At 45.6% G+C, this 24730-nt stretch overlaps 1 protein-coding gene across 1 annotated transcript in view; it reads right to left on the minus strand.

Annotated features, from left to right (window-relative positions):
- MEN1 (menin 1) overlaps positions 1-24730 on the minus strand; it is a 49751-nt gene that overhangs the window by 14809 nt on the left and 10212 nt on the right. Inside the window, exons 3-5 of the mRNA XM_044270745.1 lie at positions 19763-19971; positions 8545-8673; positions 2139-2179 (exon numbers count right to left, since the gene is read on the minus strand). Of these exons, the coding sequence (XP_044126680.1) occupies positions 2139-2179; positions 8545-8673; positions 19763-19971 (379 nt within the window). The remainder of the gene's footprint in view (positions 1-2138; positions 2180-8544; positions 8674-19762; positions 19972-24730) is intronic.

Consider the following 24730-nt stretch of genomic DNA (forward strand, 5'->3'; position numbering starts at 1 on the left):
ACGCATATGCGGTTTCCTTGCGTTTTTTTCTAAAAGTGTTAAAAATGGAGACTGGAGATTATGTACTGGGGTCTAGATTACATGTTCGTCCTCATAAAATTTGATGTACACAATAATGTGGAGAAGAGATGTATGGGGGCGCGGGCCTACCAGGAAGGGGAGATCTGGGTGCTGGAAAACAGCCCGACACAGATGTCCCATTCATGATAGACCAACGCCCCTTTAAAAGGAACCCAAAGAGCTCCATATCAGCATTCAAACCCTTTGGAATTAAGGAATCAAACTCGAATATCCTTTTTGATTCATTTCTTGACATCTGAAGGATATGATTCCCCCCTCTCCATGGGTATCTAACCCTCTCAAGTGCCATATATATATATATAAGGGTAGATGGATCACTTTTATGATGATCCCTGTAATGCTTGGATAGAGTGCAATTCATATCCCTTTTTTATATTAGTGACATGTTCTGATATCCTCTTTTTTAGGGTTTGTTTAGTCCGTCCTATGTATTGTTTTCGACACGGACATTCAATTGGGTATATCACATTAGTTGAATCACATGTTAGACCCTCTTTGATGTCTAATGTAAATGTATTTTGAGTTGAAGCTGCCTTCAAGATTTTCTTAGGGAATGTAGTAATTCTACAATTGGAACAACGTCCACATCTGTTTGTTTTGTATACTTAGATTTTTATTTTCTTATTGAATGGGCAACCTTTAAACCCAAATTAGAGACCCTAGTGTAAGTGATCTGTGGTGTGTTTGTAAGCATTGGTCCAACTATCTTGTCCCCAAGCAGGCGATGCCAATGCTTCCCAATATGAATTGTTTTATGGGGGGGGGGGGAAGAAAAAAAAACGCATATGCGTTTATCGCTGCTTCTATAATCCGTATAAGGCACTGAGTCCGGGTTGGTCCAAAATGATCAATTAATAGGAATACCCATCCAGATTATATCTCCTATAAAGAAAATCGAAATCCACATCCATGTCTTTTGAATCCCTCACTGTCCCAACATGCAATGCTCCAATTAAGGACAATGTATAAAAAGGACATTTGGTCAACACTGTTCACACCACTGAAGAAGGGGGTCTCTATCCCGAAACGCGTATAGTATTGACAGTGAGGGACCACAAAGAAAGAAGCGCTTACGATTGTATACTTCCTCGTTTGGAATTAAAGCAACTATAAAGTAAACCACCTGCATCTAAAGGAATTTGAAATTCCCGCTTGGAATTACAAGTTATAAGACCGCCCAGTAAACCACGTGGGACGCCACACAGGTCCTGGAAGATCACAGCGGTGAAACAAAGCTATACTGCTGCAACGAACATCCAAGAGCTTGGGAAATCCTACTCACAGGTCCTTGCAGCTCACAATAGAGCAATACATCAAAAAGCTCCGGTGCATAAGCGGACCAACGAGAGTAAAAGACGCAGGAGTGGTAAAGTACCCGCTATACGAGTACCTTTTGTATATGTATCTTTATATGACTGACGCCTAAACCTATTGTGACATATCTGCAATAGACTTTGTCCCTCAGAGCCACATACTTTGGGATAATTTACAAAAATCACAGAGAAACAGCCCTCTTGGCGCAATTGACTCAGTGCAATCGTTTTTAGATCCCACATAAGGGTTTTTTATATAATATATCATTGTCATTTTTAATGTAATTGTTTTTTAATGTATATTGATTTTTATGCAACATGTTGTATGTATTAAGTGTGTGATATACACTATACATTTATTCTGATATAATCCAACTTGGCTATATGTGTGCCTGATATTGAGTGACGCCCAAACCCAAATTAATCCTTTGAACTGTAAAACACTTACCTTGAAATTTAGTGCTGTTCCCACTAAGTGAAGTTCACCGTCCTAATGTAACGTCTGTTAGACCTCACTGCACATAATAGTGATTGGCTTCCACATCACATGATGGTGAAAGCCAATCTGGACATCATGTCATTGTGTATAATGTGAACAAGAAGAACTGGGAACAGTCTCTGCAGCAGAGCAATGCACATACTGTATAACAATTTGGCTTATTTACAAGTTTTAGTCACAATGAAACTTATTTAAAACTCAGAATGCACCTTTAGGTACATCACACAGGGGACATAGTAACTTACTTGTCTAGGTGTCCTCCATCATACAGCAACCACAGTAAACTCTAGAATGTGAAAATAATACATATTACAAGCAGTAGAAGAGATGCAGCCTATACTCTTTAGTATCTTGCTTAGTTCTAGACTAGATGGCAGAATCTAAAGGATTATCCATTCTTAATTCAGAGGTATTGACCTTCCCAGAGTGAGTTCCAAGGAGCCAGTTTCTGAAATCTCCAGAATCTACAGCTGGGACAGTATCAAGTAGACTGGACATGAAGGAAAATCACAACAAGTGGAGCTCTGAATCTATTCGGGCATTAAAGTATCCCGAGCTGGAATATACAGGGGCTGTAAATCATCTCATTGGATGATGGATCATGGGGCTCCTGTGTACTGTCCCTGCGGTAGCAGATGGCAACACCAGAAAATACTGAGCATGCCAAGAGAACAGCCACAAGCGATGTAACCGACTGCTGGTTGTCAATGCAATCTAGAAGAGTATATATGAAGACAAAACAATGAATCCAAGGCCAAACACCTGGACCTAAACCAGTGACGTGCTGACTGACAAACTACAGTAGCAGGATAAACCACCAAATGCAAAATAGTTCAATTCTAACACGTTAACAAAATCCAGCATTTTGATTTATAAAGAGGTTATCCCACAAATTAATAAAATAAAAACCTCTAAAAGTAAAGCACACCATTACCTTAACTATAGCACTGGAAGAAATGCTTCTCTCCATGGAAATTTCACCCTTTTTAGTTTCCTTACTCATCCTCCGAAGCTCTGGTCTCTTCACTTTTTGTGGGTAGGCAGCAGCTCACTACATGTGACCATCAGGCAGCTGCACCTCTCACGACTATACTGCAGTCAGCCTTTGCTAACCTTCTGCCCAGCTGCCGAAGAGCTGTCCTCCTGTCATCTTCCCCTGCATACAAAATAGTCCCTCACATACAGCCTCAGCCGGTATGAAAATTCCCCCTTAATGAAGAAGGAAATTAAGCTATATACTTCTATGAATTCAGAAGTAGGGACAAATTAATGGAAGATCTCTGGGCCGCTTCACCTGCTCCTCTATAAGATCGCTATGCTAGCAATGAGAGGAGGAAGAGTGCAGGGAACAATATTTTTATTGCAATAATGCATCATTTGAAATGTAATGTTTGCATAGTAATACTTTTCATGAGAACTCCTTTTAAAAGGTCTGTCCCATCTCAGCCTTTCATGGCCAAAATGGCAATAACGCACAGTCAGCGCTGGCCTGGGGAGATGGAGTCATGGAAATGTTCAGATCTCCCCCATTTCTGTGACTCCCATAGCATGTTTATTTACCTTGTTAAGAATCGGGGCGATTGCTACATCTGTACGCAGTGTTACAGAAAAAGCATAGCTACTATTCACCGTTCCTGCAGTTACCGAAACAGTGGCGTGCCAGCCGCTTGGGTGTTTCCGTAACTTCAGCCACCCAGGGTGGCCACCCACACTTACTTGAAGTGTGACCATGAAATGAAGAGATGGGACAACCCCTTTAAGGCTCAAGAATGAGGAAAAATGTGCTAGCCTGTATATGCCTTGGAGAAAGCTAAAGGTAAAAGGTAAAACCTACGCTGGGGTGGAGCTGCAGAGAGGTCAGCAATACATTTCGGTTATTTTGTGCCTTTACTTACTGTAACCAATTTGGGGTTATCACACTTGCTACTTGACGTTTCTTTTTACTTATGAATTTGTCTCTAAGTTTCCGATCATAGAACAGTAGAAAACCAGATGAAACAGGGTGCTTTTGGTCGGCAAAGTGTATTAAAACCACATTCGAACCAATATTTAAAACAAAAAGGTACAAAAGAATACTAGCTTGGTGGGAGCATTTAAAAAAATAAAATTTAAAAATTTAAAAACACACACAGCGTCCCGGAATTCATGAAAACCCACAGGAAACTAACTATTGTCACTATTGCAACAAACAGAAAAAAATTACATTTATAGGACACTAAAATATACAATTAAACACATACTTCTGCATCAGCTAATTGTTTAGAACACAGGGTGACTATGGGGAAAGGAAGGGAAATGTACTGTATATTCTCAAACAGCCTTTCATTCATAAAACAAATGGAAATATGACAATCGGAAAATGAAGAGAATCATTAATCAGGGCTGCTAGACAACTCACTATTCAGTAAGAATGTGAACTACTAGGATACATTGTAGAGAGATGTCGCTAAGCCACCTTCCATTCGATTAAGGGGAAAAAGATAAAACCATAACTGAGCAATTGTCTATTTGAATAAGAGTATTAAGAGTGAACTGTAGGGGGAGCAATCTGTGTGTGGGGTTCGTTAGGTTTCCGCTCAGAGGAAATTTTTTGAATTGGGGACAAAAGTAATGCATGCAGGACTTTTGTATCAGCTTCAAAAATTATCTGAGCGGAAACCTAATGGATCCCATTATAATCTTTGGGATCCGTAGGCTCCATTATGTGCCGAAGCCGTCTTTTCCATTCTCCTGCTCCGTTAACAGAAAGGCTGAATGCTGATGTGAACTCAGCTTAAAGGGCTTCTGTCACCCCACAACAGTCATTTTTTTTTTTTGGGCTAGTTACATTCATTATAGCGCGATATATGAGAATATAATGTTGTCACTTACTTTCATGCGGCCGTTTCTTGAGAAAACAAAGTTTTATAATATGCAAATCCGGTCTCTACCAGAAAGTAGGGCGTCTACTTGCTGGTAGCCGCCGCAGAAAACCGCCCCCTCGTCGTGTTGATTGACAGGGCCAGCCGTGATCTCCTCCTCCGGCCAGCCCTGTCAGTATTTCAAAAATCGCGCTCTGAGATGAGGAGGCTCGTCTCCTCAGAACTCCCTCAGTGCGCCTGCGCCGATGACATCACCGAAAGAGAAGACGTCATCGGCGCAGGCGCACTGAGGGAGTTCTGAGGAGACGAGCCTCCTCATCTCAGAGCGCCTGCGCCGAATGAACAGAGGCGCGCGATTTTTGAAATACTGACAGGGCCGGCCGGAGGAGGAGATCGCGGCTGGCCCTGTCAATCAACACGACGAGGGGGCGGTTTTCTGCGGCGGCTACCAGCAAGTAGACGCCCTACTTGCTGGTAGAGACCGGATTTACATATTATAAAACTTTGTTTTCTCAAGAAACGGCCGCATGAAAGTAAGTGACAACATTATATTCTCATATATCGCGCTATAATGAATGTAACTAGCCCAAAAAAAAAAAGACTGTTGTGGGGTGACAGAAGCCCTTTAAATGGAGTAGGTATGGAGTGCAAGTGAGACATCCTAAATGGTGAAGGTAGGCAGTTCCCACAATGACATTACACAAAGCATGGCCATATGTAGATAGGCCTTATTTAGTATGTTCAGTCCACTGGAGGGCAGTAACTTAAAAATATTAAACACTTCCCAATTATTGATTTGCCGATATCGATCCCTTGTATGCTCAGGAATTCATTTAATAATAGTGATCCTACACTATTAAGTTTGACTGTTTGATAAAAACGAAAACATTGAAAGACACTATGATTGGGTTTTCACTTGCTAACGTTGAATCAATTATGCCCCTTTTAGACCAGCGAGTGGCACACTCAGGACTCACAGCAGCTCCCGTCCTGACCTCCCAGCACTGACTGGGGTCGCATAGCATTATGGCAGTGTTATCCAACGCATTCCAGAACTGTAAGAATACATAAATGGCCTGCTTAACATACAAAATCGCATTCATAAAAAACAACTGGATTCTTTAATCAAAACACATACCATACAAATATACAATGCAAGAAATAAAATCTGCAGACAAACCAACATCATTCTAATCGAAACTAACGAAACACAAGTCATTGCTCACATTGAGCATTCCCGGACTTCAGACCCGTATACTTCATACTCAGGTGCCGGCACCAATACAGGAGACTGAATGCAGACGGTTGCAGAGAAGGTTCAGTGAACCGTAAGAAGTATATACAGGCTGCCAGTAGAAGACTACAATACCCACTGCGCCAACAACAACTGGGGTAAGCAGATTTATTGCATACTACGTATCCGCTACATACATCGGGAAGTCAGATAAAACGGTCATTTTCAATATAATACAATGCTGCCAACTAGTGGCCTGTATTGGTATATTCATCTAATAGACTCCAAAGCCTGCTTGAGGCTTCAATCTATTAGATCAGTGTAAAGCCTCATGCACGCGTCCGTGGAACACAAACCGGTCTGGATCCCTGCTGAGTGCAGGAGCGCACTACGTCATTGGTTGCCATGATGCCGTGCGCTTCGTGAGGGGCGACTGTACTGTACAGCAGCTGCGGCACAAAGTCATAGCAACCAATGATGCCGTGCGTTCCTGCACTCAGCAGGGATCCAAACCGGTATCTCGCGGTCCCTGTTCCACGGATGTGTGCATGAGGCTTAAAAAGGTTCCTCGATCTCAGCCGGGGAACGCTGTTACCGGAGTGGAAGCGCCACGGCTTCCGCTTCAGGACTGCTCTGATGCAGTGGTCACATTTGACCACGTCATCTGAAAGGGAATAAAAGCCTTATGGCTGATTGCATACATGTGCCGCGGGTGTCTGGTATTTAAAATAGCAGAAACCCGGCGGCTATGGCACCCACTGCATGTGCAAGCGGGCGCCATGTTTAGAGCCCGGACTTCGACCGTACATGTACTCAAGGGGTTAATGGTGTAGGAGCACTATTATTGAACAAATTCCCAAACATACAAGGGATCGATAGCAGCAAGTTACTAATTGGGAATCGTTTCATGCGTTGACTGTGTGGTGCGTCCCACATGGGCAAATAAATGACAAACATCGATCCACTATTCTGGGAACTTCCAATAGGGAAAGTTTTCTGTGAAACATAAAAGCATTTATGGTTTTGAGTGTCCCGTTACTGCAAAGACAAGCCCTGACTACCGCAATCTGAATTTCCCTCATAAGATCTAAGAGAATTAGGCTACTTTCACACTAGCGTTCGATCGGATCCGATCATATTAATGCAGACGGAGGCTCCGTTCAGTACGGATCCGTCTGCATTAATAACTTAGAAAAAATTCTAAGTGTGAAAGTAGCCTGAGCGGATCCGTTCAGACTTTCAATGTAAAGTCAATGGGGGACGGATCCGCTTGAAGATTGAGCCATATGGTGACATCTTCAAGCGGATCCGTTCCCATTGACTTACATTGTAAGTCTGAACGGATCCGCTCGCCTCCGCACGGCCAGGCGGACACCCGAACGCTGCAAGCAGCGTTCAGCTGTCCGCCTGTCCGTGCGGAGGCGAGCGGAGCGGAGGCTGAACGCCGCCAGACTGATGCAGTCTGAGCGGATCCGCTCCATTCAGACTGCATCAGGGCTGGACGGAGGCGTTCGGGTCCGCTCGTGAGCCCCTTCAAACGGAGCTCACGAACGGACCTATGAACGCTAGTGTGAAAGTAGCCTTAGTGGATAGAGTCCTTTGGACATTCTGGGGTAAGACTGAAGAGAAGGTCACATGGTATTATATGCCAATGCTTATTAAAAATATGCCTGATGGATCGGTGGGCGCTGTTAAAAGTAAAATTGTCCCAATAGGTATTCATACTGCCATTTCACTTGGTTTTCTAGTGTTCTGCAAGCTGAATTCACAGCATCTGTTGGCTTCCCCGACCCAAGGGGGGAGCAGCTTAGATGCATATCAGCTACCTAAGCCGTTACCAGAGTTGTGCCCATTTGCAAAAAAGAACTTGGTAGGCAGCCTTATACTTCTGTCGTTGTGGTCTTATCTTTGGCTTTACACTATGAAGCGCGGCTTCTATGTTTTTATATACTTAATTATATTCGTTTTTATATGCTTAATAAAAGCATTATATATTATTTCATCATTGTATTGTGTGTATTTTATAGGTGATTTATCTACTTGATATGTGCCCATATTTGTTGGTGTCATACAGGATGTATACTAGCTAAGTTAGGCTACTTTCACACTTGCATTGGGGGCTCCGCTTGTAAGTTCCGTTTGGAGGCTCTCACGAGCGGCCCCGAACGGATCCGTCCAGCCCTAATGCATTCCGAGTGGCTGCGGATCCGCTGCTTGCAGCGTTCGGATGTCCACCTGGCCGTGCGGAGGCAAACGGATCCGTCCAGACTTACAATGTAAGTCAATGGGGACGGATCCGTTTGAAGTTGACACAGTATGGCTCAATTTTCAAACGGATCCGTCCCCCCATTGACTTTCAATGTAAAGTCAAAACGGATCAGTTTGCACTATCATGGTAATGCAAACGGATCCGTTCTGAACGGATCTAAGCATTTGCATTATAGGTGCGGATCCGTCTGTGCAGACACCAGACGGATCCGCTCCGAACGCAAGTGTGAAAGTAGCCTTAGCTGCAACATGTCAATCTAAGTAAAAAATAAAATAAAAAAATCTCACCTGTTGTAACTGCAGCAATTCCAGGCTGTCTGTATGGGTATCTATTGAAGGATTAATAGCACAGATCATAAAGGCCACTTCCATGTGACGGGTACAACGCAGGTATCTGCCATTCAAATATAGCCAGCTCTATGAAGGAAACGAGAAAATAAACATAAAAGGACTGCTCTTATAGTTACAACACTTAGGCCTCTTTCACACGGGCGTCATTTTTTTTGCCCGGATAAGAGCCGGGTGCGTTGCGGGAAAATGCGCGATTTTTTCTGCGCAAGTGCAAAACATTGTCATGCGTTGCACTCGCGTGAGAAAAATCGCGCATGTTTGGTACCCAAACCCGAACTTCTTCATAGAAGTTCGGGCTTGGGATTGATGTTCTGAAGATTGTATTATTTTCCCTTATAACATGGTTATAAGGGAAAATAATAGCATTCTGAATACAGAATGCATAGTAAACCAGCGCTAGAGGGGTTAAAAAAATAATAATAATTTAACTCACCTTAGTCCACTTGCTCGCGAAGCCCGGCATCTCCTTCTGTCTCCGCTGCTGATGAACAGGACCTGGGGTGAGCTGCTCCATTAAATACAGGTTAAGGACCTTCGATGACATCACTCCGGTCATCACATGGTACGTCACATGATCTTTTACCATGGTGATTCACCATGGTAAAAGATCATGTGATGACCGGAGTGACGTCATCGAAGGTCCTTAAGCTCTATTTAATGGAGTAGCTCACCCCAGGTCCTGTTCATCAGCAGCGGAGACACAAGGAGATGCCGGCTTCGCGAGCAAGTGGACTAAGGTGAGTTTAAAAAAAATGTAACCCCTCTAGCGCTGGTTTACTATGCATTCTGTATTCAGAATGCTATTATTTTCCCTTATAACCATGTTATAAGGGAAAATAATAATGATCGGGTCTCCATCCCGATGGTCTCCTAGCAACCATGCGTGCAAATCGCACGGCATCCGTACTTGCTTGCGGATGCCATCCGATTTTCACACACCCCATTCACTTCTATGGGGCCTGCGTCACGTCAAAATCGGAAAATATAGAGCATGCTGCGATTTCAACTGAACGCACAAGTGATGCGTTAAAAACATCGCTCATGTGCACAGCCCAATAGAAATGAATGGGTCAGGATTTAGTGCGGGTGCCATACGTTCGCCGCACGGATCGCACCCGCACGGAAAACTCGCCCGTGTGAAAGGGGCCTTAGGGTCTATTCAAATAGGCAACCAAAAAAATATAGCATTTCTATATGTCAAACTGATGCCCAAACTACAATGTGAATAGAGCCTCAGCTTTCTTACAACTATTGCTTTAACCTCCTAACAGTCACATTAAAATCTGAAAAACCTTCCCAAAAAATGTCCCTTTTTTATTGTAGATTTTTAATATGTGTGAAGTAAATCTTGTTGGTGCACAATTCAGGGGACACATTTGCATTTTTAACCCCTTAAGCCTCATGCAGACGTCAGTTAAACACGGTCCGTGAGATACTAGACCGGCATTGCAGGAGCGCACAGCGTCATAGTAACAAAGGACACCGCGCTCCTGCAATGCCAGTCCGGTATCTTACGGACAGTGTTCCACAGACGTGTGCATGAGGCTTTAGTGACATAATTAATCTTAGCCTTCAGGACCAATAACATTTCCCTCTTTGTGTTCTAGCAGTCATAACTTTTAAATTTTTTTCCTAATTTTTTATTTTATTTTGTGGGATTAGTTGCAGGTTTTTTTAGGAACCATTTTAGGGTATATAAAGTGCAGTAAATAACTTATTTTATTTTTAGGGGAAAATATAAAAACAGCAATTTTAACATTTTATGGAATGTATTTGTGGTAAAAAATAAACTTTATTGTGTGCGTCAGTACAGTGATGATCATGCCATATTTCTATATATATTTTTTTTTACTATTTTTGCAAATGCTCCTCCTCCTCCTACAGACTGAAGGGGAGGGGCTGCTTCAGGTGCTCATGTCTCTGGTTTGGTAGTGGCTAGAGATATGCCAAGCTTTCAGACAATACCAGAATGTCAGCAATATGTTCACTACATGGGAAGATATCACTGTTAGAAATCGGGATTCAGTGAATACAGCTGAAAGAGAAAGTAAAGGCAGGTTTTACTGTGATTATTAGTGTTGAGCGAATTGAAGTTCATGTGTGTACTTTGATCTGAATTTCAGGAAAAATTTGATTTGCCACAAAGCTGAATTTCCTTGTGCTTCGAGGTAACAAATCGATTTCATTACTTGAAGCTCTCGCGCAAAATCTTGTAGTGGTTATGTATGAAGTCACCACGCTGGGCAACGTGATGACATCATCACATGCAATGCGACATTTTGTGCTGGATCTTCAAGCAAGATGGCTGCCTCTTCACACTCAAATGGATTAAATATGATTCAATAAATAAAAAAATCTTAAGATAAACCACTTTATTATCTCAGATGCCGCAATCAGCGATGAATGCGGCATCTGTGGGATTAAATAATTGGGGGGGGGGGGGCTCCCTTACATCGCAGGTGACGTTAGGGAGGCTCGTCCCCGTCTGCCATTGGCTGCTCCCCCTGACACCGGATTTTTTCATCCGTGTGCAGGGAGAAGCAGTAACGGCGATGCAGGGACCAGGAGCAGCGACGGGAGTGGGTTAAGTATATTACCGGTGACGGGCCCGGCACATGGGGGGGGGGTTCCTTGAAATTGGATAAGACCTTTGAGCTCTGGCCAAACAGGTTCTTAATGCAGATTTTTAAAACGGTATAATAGGAAAATATTGTAACTTTTTCCTTTCTGGAACACTATAAGAAGTGTAGCTCATAAAGGAAGTCGCGTGTTGTGAGCTGGCTTGGTGGGTATATAAGGTGTGCGATAGGATGTCTGCACACATCCCTTGTTGCTGTCACAGGTAAAAGGAATGGTTTATCAGAGTTGCAAAAATAAATGATTATTGGCTTTCAGGCCATGGGTGACTATTTCTGAAACTGTCCATTTTGTGAACTGTTCTCGTACTGCTGTGGTGAAAGTATATGGCGAGTGGATAAATGGCACCACTGCAGATAAGCAATGTGGAAACTGCGGATCATTCATGTGAGGCGAATGTTGGCTACAAAAGTGCACAAGGCAGGCCGACATGCTACAGTTGAGCAGGTGATCAGCGAAAAGAATCAGGGGACTGCCAGATGTGTGTCAAAAACAGTTCAGCGAACACTACTGTGTATGGGGCTCCGAAGCAGACGAATGGTCATTGCACCTCTGCTAACAACAGAAAAGGCTTACATTTTCGCAGCAGTATCAGATTTGGACCCTCCAAAATGGTTGCCTTCTCTGATAAATCATGTTTTCTGCTCCACCGAATGGATGGACATTGGAAGGTCAGGTGAGAAACATCGGAAAAAAAGACCCTGCAACCATTGGTGAAAGAACACAAACCGGGTGGTGGCAGTGTTATGGTCTGGGGAAGGTTTTTGTGGCACTCTCTTCTGGGCCCACTCATCCATGTGGAAGTCACTCAACTGATTTGGGTATAAACCCATCCTTGCAGATAATGTTCACCCATATATGTTGATCGTCTTGCTGGAAGATCCCATCCACCCCAGGAGAGACAATGTAATATGTCACGCTAGAAATGTCACAAACTGGTTGGAAGAGCATGACCAAGACTTCCAACTACAAACCTGGTCCCCTAATTCCCCAAATGTAGTTTTCTGAAACTGGTTTGTTTGGTAGTAGGACCTACCAGTCCGGCTTTTTCCCCCTAGCCTGGGGTTATCACAGGTGCAGTGGTTGGGATCATTAGTGAGGAATAAAAGAAGCTTTAGGGTACTTTCACACTTGCGTTTTTCTTTTCCAGCACCGAGTTCCGTCAAAAGGGCTCAATGCCGGAAAAGAACTGATCAGGCATATCCCCATGCATTCTGAATGGAGAGCAATCCGTTCAGGATGCATCAGGATGTCTTCCGTTCAGTCATTTTGACTGATCAGGCAAAAAGATAAAACCGCAGCAGGCTACGGTTTTATCTCCAGCCCCCCCAAAAAAATGAAGACTTGCCTGAATGCCGGATCCGGCATTTTTTTCCATAGGAATGTATTAGTGCCGGATCTGGCATTCAAAATACCGGAATGTGCAGACTTAAAAAAAAAACAAAAAACGGTGAAACAAAATTATAAATGCCGGATCCGTTTTGCCGGATGACACCGGAAAGACGGATGCAGCATTTCAATGCATTTTTTTTCTGACTGATCAGTCTTACAAATGCCATCAGTTGGCGACTGAAGTGTTTGCCGGGTCACTCTGCCGCAAGTGTGAAAGTAGCCTTAAACTGTCAGTCTGGGTCAGAAGACCTAGGAAGCTAGCTGTCCTGCTAGTTGTTGGAGCCAGATTTCTCTTGTGTGTGAACTGCACTCTATAGGTGAGATAGACAATCTGTCTAGGTAGTGCCCAGACCTGCAGGAGTTTACTTTGTCGTTTATGTTATGTTGGTGCTGCAGCTTCACGCCACCAAATGAAGTTGTGCTGCATACCAGAAAAACTGTTTGGACTTTTTGACCTGCCATCTATCATTGCCGACCCCTCCTCGAGTACTGATCCTGACAGAGAGATAGATAGAGAGACAGAGAGACACACACACACACACACACACACACACACACACACACACACACACACACACACACACAGAAGGACCCAGCTTCACACGGGTATATTTCATCAATTTCCGTGTGTCATAAAAAGATATCACCAGTTTCCACCATAACATTGACCTCCACAGTGCCCCCCCCCCCCTTTAACAATGACCTTCAGAGTGTCCGCCCTTTTAATAATGCCTGCCCCTTTAACAGTGACCTCCACAGTACCCCACAGTACCCGCCCCTTTAAGCAGTAAAGAAAAATGGCTGGGTTGTTATGGAAACCTGGAGTAAAACTGTGTTTATGGCAGTTGGGATTTGAAGAGAAAGACTTGAAGGCTTGTATTTGGGGGGGGGGGGGGGGGGGGGGCTTATTTTTTGGGAATATCTCAGGAACGCTACGTCCTAGAGAGCTGACTCTCTAGGACGTACCTGTGTGCCAAATTTGATGAAGATCAGTCCAGTCGTTTGGTCGCGCATAAAGAACATCCAGACAGAAATAAAAAAAATATATATATAATAAATAAATATATATATATATATATATATATATATTATACACATATACAACATAAAAAGGTTTCTTTGTAAATACATTGCATTACTTATCTTTAGGGCTGCAGCTAACGATTATTTGAATAATCGATTATTTGCTGATTAATTTCTACGATTAAATCGGGAAAAACAACAAAATTACAAAACAAAGCGGTTTATATGATTTTACTTGAAAAATTATGTTCAAAGGCCATATTAAAACAAATTGTGGCTGTTATGGAGAGGGGGATCTGTGCGCCGTTATGGGCATAACAGTGCACAGATCCCCCCTCCCCATAACAGTGCACAGATCCCCCCTCCCCATAACAGTGCACAGATCCCCCCCTCCCCATAACAGTGCACAGATCTCCCCTCCCCATAACAGTGCACAGATCCCCCCCTCCCCATAACAGTGCACAGATCCCCCCTCCCCATAACAGTGCACAGATCCCCCCTCCCCATAACAGTGCACAGATCCCCCCTCCCCATAACAGTGCACAGATCCCCCCTCCCCATAACAGTGCACAGATCCCCCCTCCCCATAACAGTGCACAGATCCCCCCTCCCCATAACAGTGCACAGATCCCCCCCTCCCCATAACAGTGCACAGATCTCCCCTCCCCATAACAGTGCACAGATCCCCCCTCCCCATAACAGTGCACAGATCCCCCCCTCCCCATAACAGTGCACAGATCCCCCCTCCCCATAACAGTGCACAGATCCCCCCTCCCCATAACAGTGCACAGATCCCCCCTCCCCATAACAGTGCACAGATCCCCCCTCCCCATAACAGTGCACAGATCCCCCCTCCCCATAACAGTGCACAGATCCCCCCTCCCCATAACAGTGCACAGATCCCCCCTCCCCATAACAGTGCACAGATCCCCCCTCCCCATAACAGTGCACAGATCCCCCCTCCCCATAACAGTGCACAGATCCCCCCTCCCCATAACAGTGCACAGATTCCCCCCTCCCCATAACAGTGCACAGATCCCCCCTCCCCATAACAGTGCACAGATCCCCCCTCCCCATAACAGTGCACAGATCCCCCCTCCCCATAACAGTGCACAGATCCCCCCTCCCCATAACAGTGCACAGATCCCCCCTCCCCATAACAGTGCACAGATCTCCCCTCCCCATAACAGTGCCATACACAGACCCCCCCTCCCCATGGCAGTGCCATACACAGACCCCCCCCCCCCTCCCCATAGCAGTGCCATACACAGACCCCCTCCCCATAGCAGTGCCATAGACCGATCCCCCTCCCCATAGCAGCCCCGGCCCTGCTGCTCACAGCAGACTAATCACTCACTGCATCTTTATTTTACCTTACAATGACGCTCCAGTAACAGGCAGAGCGGACTGCGGCGTAACGTCACTCACGTGACGCACCTGATCAGCCCACTTTATGAATGAAGGAGGCGGAGCAGGCGCGTCACATGAGTAAGTGACGTTACGCCGCAGTCCGCTCTGCCTGTTACTGGAGCGTCATTGTAAGGTAAAATAAAGATGCAGTGACTAAAAGTAAACCGCCCGGCGCCCGCCCGCATAGCAATGAATCGATGACAACGAATCCAGTTATCGATTAATCGTTGCAGCACTACTTATCTTGTACTAATTCCAAATTGTAATATAGCCTAGACCAGCATTCATCAATTTTCTGGTTATTGGAAATAGCTGACAAGCCTGTCATTTAGAAATGCATCTGACAACAGCTCAGGCAAGATGGCCGCCCCAATAATCAGGTTTAGGAAATAGAACAAAAAAATAAAAAATAAATTTACAATCAGAAAATAAAGACAGATTAGACTTTTTTCACACAAGCGTTTTTACTGGATCCGGCAGGGCTCAGAAAAACGCATCCATTACTGACAATACAACCGCCTGCATCCGTTATGTACGTATCCGGTTGTATTATCTTTAACATAGCCAAGATGGATCCGTCATGAACTCCATTGAAAGTCAATAAAGGACAGATCCATTTTCTATCGTGTCCGCAGCGGTTTGCTCTCCGGTATGAGAACAGAATGAAATGCATTTTGGAGCACTCCGTTCTGTTCAGTTACGATTTGTCCCTATTGACAATAAATGGGGACAAAATGTGTTTTTTCGGTATTGAGACCCTATGACTGATCTCAATATCGGAAAATAGAAATGCTAGTGTGAAAGCATATAACGACACATGTTTTTATTTTCTGATTGTAGATTTTTTTTTCTAGTTTCTGAAGCCAATCATGAGGTCGCCTCCTTCCCAAGCTGTTCTCAGAATCATTTATAGCAGCCCCATGCGCCACAGACATGATAGACAGGAGGGGACCTCATCGACTTCTATAGGAGAGTTTTCTAGGCAAGCTCTGTGCGGAGGTCATGACGGAGTAGATAAGCTTTGATAAATCACCTGTTATGACTGGGGAAGCCTTTGTTAACTCTAAATGGGTGACCTGTCATTCTAATGCAGCCTGTAATGATAAGCACATAACGGAAATAAAGCAATCTGTACAGACCAAGAAGTGGTGCCTGCTAGGCTTAGAGGCCAGTGCGAAACTGCAGGATTTCATGTTCTGTTTTTATATAGATATTAGCATGGAAAATGAAAAGTAACATATCTGTGTGTTTAAAGGGGTTTTCAGAAACGTTTTAACGGATGACCTACCAGCTGAGAACGGAGCTCACAAAAAAACAGCACGGTCTGGGCATCACAATCCTATTAACCCTTTCATGACAGGGCCTAAAAAAGGCCTAAATGTCCAGGCAACTTTTTGTGATTTTGTGCACGTGGTGGTTTAGTGTCTAACTTATTTGACTAACAAAATCATTTTTGCTATTTTTTTGGAGGAAAATAATTTTTTTTAATTATAGCTTTTTATTTCTTAAAACGGACACCAAAATGTATTGCAATGAGTTCCCTATTTTGTGATGATTATTTTGATATAGGTTTGTTTGAACGGGGTGACTGCATTTTTTTTTATTATTTTTTACTTATATTTTAATATATTTTTGGCATATATGTCCCCCAGGAGGTCATTAAAAGACCTCCGGAGGACACAGACTTATTTTCTTTTCCACTGTAACTGGGGCATCCACAGGAGCCCCAGTTACAGGGGAAAACAGCCCCCTGTGGGGGCATGACACAGGCAGAGCTGATCAGGGTCTCCTTATCTATCTTCTGCCGGTACAGGAGAAGGCAGAAGCGGTAATAAACTGCTCCTGTCTTCTCCTTAGGTCTGTGTGTCAGCCGGGACCCGACCTGCTAGATTGCAGGAGCTTTAAAGGGAACCTGCCATCAACTTTATGCTGCCCATACTAACGGCAGCCTAAAGTAGAGACAGGCGAGTTCATTTTAGAGGTCTGTCATTTTAAAGTTAAAAGTAAGCGGTTGCCGAGCGGCGAGAACCATCATCACAATCATTGCAGAATGGACCTGGAGAGAGAGTCATGGCCACCTGAGAAGAGTCCTGGTTATTCATGGATTCCTGCTCCCCTGCTGATGACTGACAGGCTTCTACCAAGTTTTCTCCCTTTCTTTCTAGGAGAGAACTGCCAATCATCAGTAGACGGGTGAGAGTGCAGGAGATTAGGAATAACCAGGACTCTTCTCAGGTAGATTTGACTCTTTTCAAGGCCTGGGCTGCAATGATTATGATGCTGGTTCTCAGCAACCTCTTACTTTTAGCTGATGAGTGACACAGCGCTGAAATCAGCATTTCTGTCACTAATATATGCTGTCCTCAGTGAGGTCAGCATAAAGTACATGACAGGTTCCCTTTAAATCCAGCGCTGGGATTAAAGTGCTGTCTGCACAGGATATGTGCAGATAGGATCTATATACCCAGTGGGTTATGACTGAATTGCTAGTAGTCTGCAGTAAGGGTACAGAGGGGTGGTAACAAGTCTGTAAATGGCAGCACTGATTGGATAGAGTGAATCTGTGCAGGTAGAATAATCAAGCTGGCTCCAGTAGTCCAAAGTGCTGAGAAATAAAAGACCTTCATAAATATTAACAAAACAAAACCAGGTGGCAGCAGCAAACTACCAAAGGCATCGGTATCTGACTCCTGGAATGTCCTCAATGATGTGAACTAGGGCTGAAACGATTATTCGAATAACTCGATTAAATCGAGTCAAAAAATTCATCGATGCAGTTTCCCTGCATCGAGGAATCGTTCAGATCACGTGATCACGGAGCGGGAGTGAAATTAAGCGTCTCACTCACGGCTTCCGTGTCCTCCGGAGCCAGAGAGGCAGGACTGAGCGGCCGGCACAGAGGAGGAGGGAGGAGGAGGGAGGAGGAGGAAGGAGGAGGGAGTCTCTCCCTCCCCACTGTGCGCGGCTGCCGCTGAAGACCAAGTAGGAGGAGGAGGGGAGGGACGGAGGAGGAGGGGAGGGGAGGGACTGTGGCCACTGCGCCACCAATGAATGTGCCAGCCATATCCCACAGGGTCCCCCTCCTCCCCCCCCATCATTGGTGGCAGTGTCAGTTCCGATCGGAGCCCCAGCAGTGTAATGCTGGGGCTCTGATCGGTTACCATGGGAGCCAGGACGCTGCTTAAGCCCTGGCTGCCATGGTATGTTAGTAGTGAGCAGAGAGCAGCGCATTATACTCACGTGCGCTGTGGCCGGCGGTCGCTCCTTCTCATAGGTCTGTGCGGCGCATTGCTAATGCTGTAAGCATTAGCAATCCGCCGCACAGACAGAAGAAGGCGCGACCGGCGGCCACAGCGCACGTGAGTATAATGCGCTGCTCTCTGCTCACTACTAACATACCATGGCAGCCAGGGCTTAAGCAGCGTCCTGGCTCCCATGGTAACCGATCAGAGCCCCAGCATTACACTGCTGGGGCTCCGATCGGAACTGACACTGCCACCAATGATGGGGGGGGGGACCCTGTGGCCACTGCCACCAATGATTAATACTGGGGAGGGAGGGAGGGGGGGTTGCATTACCAGAGGGGGCATATCAGAGGCTGGGGGGGAGGCAGATCAGAGGCTGGGGGGGGGAGGCAGATCAGAGGCTGGGGGGGGAGGCAGATCAGAGGCTGGGGGGGGGGGGGAGGCAGATCAGAGGCGGGGGGGGGGGAGGCAGATCAGAGGCGGGGGGGGGAGGCAGATCAGAGGCTGGGGGGGGGGGAGGCAGATCAGAGGCTGGGGGGGGAGGCAGATCAGAGGCTGGGGGGGGGGAGGCAGATCAGAGGCTGGGGGGGGGGAGGCAGATCAGAGGCTGGGGGGGGGGGGAGGCAGATCAGAGGCTGGGGGGGGGGAGGCAGATCAGAGGCTGGGGGGGGAGGCAGATCAGAGGCTGGGGGGGAGGCAGATCAGAGGCTGGGGGGGGGAGGCAGATCAGAGGCTGGGGGGGGGAGGCAGATCAGAGGCTGGGGGGGGGAGGCAGATCAGAGGCTGGGGGGGGGAGGCAGATCAGAGGCTGGGGGGGGGAGCAGATCAGAGGCTGGGGGGGGAGGCAGATCAGAGGCTGGGGGGGGGAGGCAGATCAGAGGCTGGGGGGGGGAGGCAGATCAGAGGCTGGGGGGGGAGCCTGATCAGAGGCGGGGGCAAGCAGATCAGAGGCTGGGGGCAAGCAGATCAGAGGCTGGGGGCAAGCAGATCAGAGGCTGGGGGCAAGCAGATCAGAGGCTGGGGGCAAGCAGATGGAGAGAGAGTGGTTAATGGAGGCTGCAAGCACCACCTTGGCATGTATAAAGTTATTGGTTTAGAGAGGGGTTAATGAAGGCACCTCCAAGGTGCTTTCATTAACCTCTTCAGACCAATAACTTTATACATGCCTAATGCCAAGGTGCTTCCATTAACCCCTCCAAACCCAATGGGCATGTATAAAGTTATTGGTTTGGAGGGGTTAATGGAAGCACCTTGGCATTAGGCATGTATAAAGTTATTAACCCCTTCAAACCAATAACTTTATACATACCTAATTACGTACGTTATTTTAAGTAGCTTTTTCTTATTAGATTACTCGATGAATCGAGAAATATAATCGATAGAATACTCGATTACAAAAATATTCGTTTACTGCAGCCCTAATGTGAACGTACTACACACAAGCTCACCTTTTCTGCTACACCAGGGCTCACAGTTTGCCCTCTTCTGTCCTCATTACCCTTCCCATGCCAAGTTACTTCAGCCGTCTCTTCACCATCCCTCCCAAAAACTACCCAAGCATGGTCCTCAGACAGTGCGAGATGTACATCTGAAAGACCAAGTACTTGACAGGCAGCCACGACGGCAAATGCCACACCTGGAGAATCAAGCTTTGTACCTAAGACAGACAGAGAAGAACATCAAAGTCCTTATTAATTTGAATAGAAATTCAGGATTACACTTACCGGTAATAGTTTTTCCATGAGCCCATGACAACACCCTTGAGAGACTGCCTCCATCCAGGACAGGAACTTTCATGGGGAGCTCCTAAGGAGGGGCTCTTCCCCTATAGCACCTGTTCCCGTTTCCTGTCCTATGGATAGGACAGCTGTGGAGAACTAAGATTAGGCTGCAGGAGTCCCCGATATGGAATGATTATTGGGGTTAGCACCAGTCAATTGCAAGAACTTGTCCTAAACATATTTAAAACACAACTTTAAATATATAATCTCCTGAATTTCCCCAACGCCCATGACCGTACCCTTGAGAGAAGACTAGAATAGTAACTAGCTTAGGGCGGGGACTACGGGGGACTTTCAGATATTCAGACAGGCATCTTTTGACGTCTAGACAACGGAGCCTTTCCTTCTCATTCTTTGGGGACTGACACAAAGATGAGAGAACAATATCTTGGGATCTATGAAACAGAAAGACCACTTTTGGGAGAAAGGACGGGTCAGGCTTAATTAGCACTCTGTCCTTCAGAATGTTAGTATAAGGAGGGGAAGCAGAAAAGGCAGAAATCTCACCCACTCTCCTAACTGAGGTGATGGCCACAAGAAAAGCAGTTTTGAAAGACAACGTCTTGGGTCCATTTACACTTCCGTATGTGTTTTGCGAATCCACAAAACACGGACATCGGCAATGTGCGCTCCGCATTTTGCAGACCACACATCGCCAGCACTATAATAGAAAATGCCTAATCTTGTCCGCAATTGCGGACAAGAATAGGACATGTTCTATATTTTTTTTTTTTTTTTTTTTTTTCGGGAACGGAATTGCGGATCCGGACAGCACATAGTGTGGCCCCACAAATGAATGGGTCCGCAATTCCGTTCCGCAAAATGTGGAACAGAATTGCGGACGTGTGAATGGACCCCAAATAGATAAATCCTGCAGAGGTTCTACAGGAGACTCCATCATCCTGGACAAAACTAGATTAAGATCCCACGGGGGAACAGAAGACTTGATGACAGGCTTAATTCTACCAACTGCCTTAGGCTTCATGCACATGACCGTTACCCGGCCGTATTGCAGCCCACAAACAGTGGGTCCATTCACTTGAACGGGTCCGCAATCCGGAGCTGCGGTGCGGAACAGAGGCACGGAACCACTACGGAGTGCTTCTGTGGGGTTTCTGTCCGTGCCTTCGCACCGCCAAAAAATAGAACATTTTATTTTTTTGCGGTGCGGATAAATCGCGGATCCATTCAAGTTGTGCACCCATTCAATTGTGTGCATGAGGCCTTAAAGAACCTTCAAATATGCAAGGATGATTGGCAATAGGGAAATCAAAAAAGGCACTAAGGACAGAGAACTGCACTTTAAGAGTGCTAAGTCTTATATATCTTGTAGACAATCCAGAATTTTAGACATAGGAGGGGGACTCAAAGGATCAACCAGGGCCTTAGAGAATTTTAAGAAGTCCTTCGAAACCCTAATGTAAATAGTGGAGGTTACCTCTTTCCTACATGATAAAAGAATAGCGATAACCTCCTTAGATAGACATCTACGCTCTAAGATTTGCCCTTCAAATACCAGGCTGCTAGATGAAGGTTTCTCACTTCCAGATGAAGACTGGCCCCTGGAATAAAAGATCCTGCCTGTCCGGAAGGATCCAGGGATATGAAAGGGACAGTTTCCTCAGCCAAGTGAACCAGGCTCTTCTTGGCCAGAAGCGGGTAATTAGAATGAGCCTCGTCTGTTCCTGCCTCAACTTCTGCAATACCCTCAGAAAAAGTCTTAGAGGAGGGAAGGCATATAGGAGCTGATCTGGCCACAGAAGAAAAAAGGTGTCTATCCCAGAAGGTCTCTTGGATTTAGAGAAAATAAGAGACTTCACTTCCCGTTTTGTCTGGTTGCAAATAAGTCTACCTGAGGATGGCCCCACAGCTGGACTATCTGACTGAAGACCTCTTTATTTAGACACCATTCTCCCTGATCCAAATGGTTTCTGCTTAGAAAATCCGCCAACTTGTTTTCTGTTCCTTTTAAGTGCACTGCCTTGATAAAAGGAACATAAGGAATGATGAGAAAAGATTTCTGCAGTTAAGGACATAAGACATTCTGACCTTGTCCCTCCTTGCCTGTTTAGGTAGGATACCACCGTAGCGTCTGAAAAGATTTTTACTCCCTTCCCCTATAATCTGAGCAGGAAACCTCTTAAAGCTAGCAGAACTGCTCTCAACTCCCTCGTATTCTGGGAATCCTGGCTCTCTCTTACACTCCACACACCCTGCAGAACCCCCCCCCCCCACCCATCTGGTTGGACTGGCTGACGTGGTGATGGTTACTTGCTCCTGTAGGACCTATGGGAAGCCCTGAGATAGATTCAAGGGTTCTAGCCACCAGGTGAATCGTCTGAGGGGTGAGAGGAATTGGGGCATCCAGCGGGAACAATTACCCCTGCCACTCTTTTAGAATCTGCCACTGAAGCGTCCTGGAGCGAAACAGGGACCAACTTATGGCATGTATTGTGGAATTCATTCTGCCTAAAACTGCCATTCATTGCCTGATTGTTCAATTGTTCGAGACTACAAGAGCCTGTACGTCTTCTGTTATCCTAGATATTTTGCGCTGTGCGATGATGCAATGCAGATTTACAGAGTCAAGAATTAACCCCAGAAAAATACATTCCTGGCAAAAGGGGCATGTTCGATTTTTCCCCAATTTATTTACCACCAAAGTTTTACTAGAATTTCCATCACTTCTAGAAGACAAGAGGTTGGAAGATCTAAAGACTCTGCTACCACCAGGAGATTGTCCAAATAAGAAATAATCAAAATGTCTCTTTGCCTTATGTGGGCCAGAACCTCTGCCATTAACTTTGCAAAAAGCCTGGGGGCTTGAGATATTCCAAATGGAAGGGCTCTGTATTGTAAATGATGAACTTGGCCTCCAATAGACAGACACCCAGAGATATTTTTAAAAAAGCAACATGAACTGGGATGTGATAGTAGGCATCCCTTGTGTCTATGGTAGCCATTACACAGTCTTTGAAGAGATGTTTTATTGCAGACTGTACAGATTCCATTCTGAATTTGTATTCGGGTTACTGATTTAAAAAGGGAACATGTCACCTGGAAAACACATATTAACCAACCACAGTACCTTAAAGCAGTGTTTCCCAACCAGTGTGCCTCCAGCTGTTGCAAAACTACAACTCCCAGCATGCCCAGACAGCCTTGCGCCGTTTAGTTTCATCGCGCTCGCCCGTCGCATCTCATCTTTAGCGTGAGCGTGATCACTGGCTTGCGTTCTCCCACGCCTGAAGCCAGTGATCACGCTTACGGTAAAGACAAGTCATGCTGGGACTGCAGAGGTCCAGGACCGAGAAGGAGCTCTCCAGACTTAGCAGGCGGCTCCTAGTGGAGTCTTATGCCTCACCAGGTAACCCTATAATCATTCCATATCAGGGGCTCCTGCAGCCTAATCTTAGCTCTCCACAGATGTCCTATCCATAGGACAGCAACAGGTGCTATAGGGGCAGAGCCCCTCAAGAGCTCTCCATGAAAGTTCCTGTTTCCTGTACTGGATAGAGGCGGTCTCTCAAGGGCGCTGTCATGGGCGTAGGGGAAAAGACCGCCTTCAGTGAATAATTCTTAGTGGCATAGGTTGTAACGTTTCTGCTGCTTATTAACGAAAAGCACAACAGGCTGTGCATAGAATTTAAAGGGAACCTGTCACCGGGATTTTGTGTATAGAGCTGAGGACATGGGTTGCTAGATGGCCGCTAGCACATCCGAAATACCCAGTCCCCATAGCTCTGTGTGCTTTTATTGTGTAAAAAAAAACGATTTGATACATATGCAAATTACCCTGAGATGAGTCCTGTATGTGAGATGAGCCAGAGACAGGACTCATCTCAGGTTAATTTGCATATATATCAAATCGTTTTTTTTACACAATAAAAGCACACAGAGCTATGGGGACTGGATATTGTGGATGTGCTAGCGGCCATCTAGCAACCCATGTCCTCAGCTCTATACCTAAAATCCCGGTGACAGGTTCCCTTTAAAGGGAACCTGTGACCTGGATTTTGTCTATAGAGCCGAGGACATGGGTTGCTAGATGGCTGCTAGCTAGCACATCCGCAATATCCAGTCCCCATAGCTCTGTGTGCTTTTATTGTGTAAAAAAAACGATTTTGATACATATGCAAATTAACCTGAGAGATGAGTCCTGTCCCTGAGATGAGTCAGGGACAGGACTCATCTCTCAGGTTAATTTGCATATGTATCAAAATCGTTTTTTTTTTTTTACACAATAAAAGCACACAGAGCTATGGGGACTGGGTATTGCGGATGTGCTAGTGGCCATCTAGCAACCTATGGCCTCAGCTCTATACACAAAATCCTGGTGACAGGTTCCCTTTAAAGAGGACCTTTCACCAGAATAAAACTTCTAACCTGACTATACATGCATGTAGAGCAGCGCCCAGGGACCCCCCTGCACTTACTGTTATACCTGGGCGCCGCTCCGTTCTCCCGTTATTGCCTCCGGTATCTTCATAGTTAGGCTCCACCCAGGGGAACCTGCCGGCTCCTCCGTCTCCCATGCTGCAGCGCTGGCCAATCACAGCGCTCAGCTCATAGCCCGAGAGGATTTTTTTTCTCTCAGGCTATGAGCTGAGCGCTGCAATTGGCCAGCGCTGCAGC

This window comes from Bufo gargarizans, chromosome 10 (genome assembly GCF_014858855.1).
Source record: "Bufo gargarizans isolate SCDJY-AF-19 chromosome 10, ASM1485885v1, whole genome shotgun sequence".
In the NCBI taxonomy this organism is placed as follows: Eukaryota; Metazoa; Chordata; class Amphibia; order Anura; family Bufonidae; genus Bufo; species Bufo gargarizans.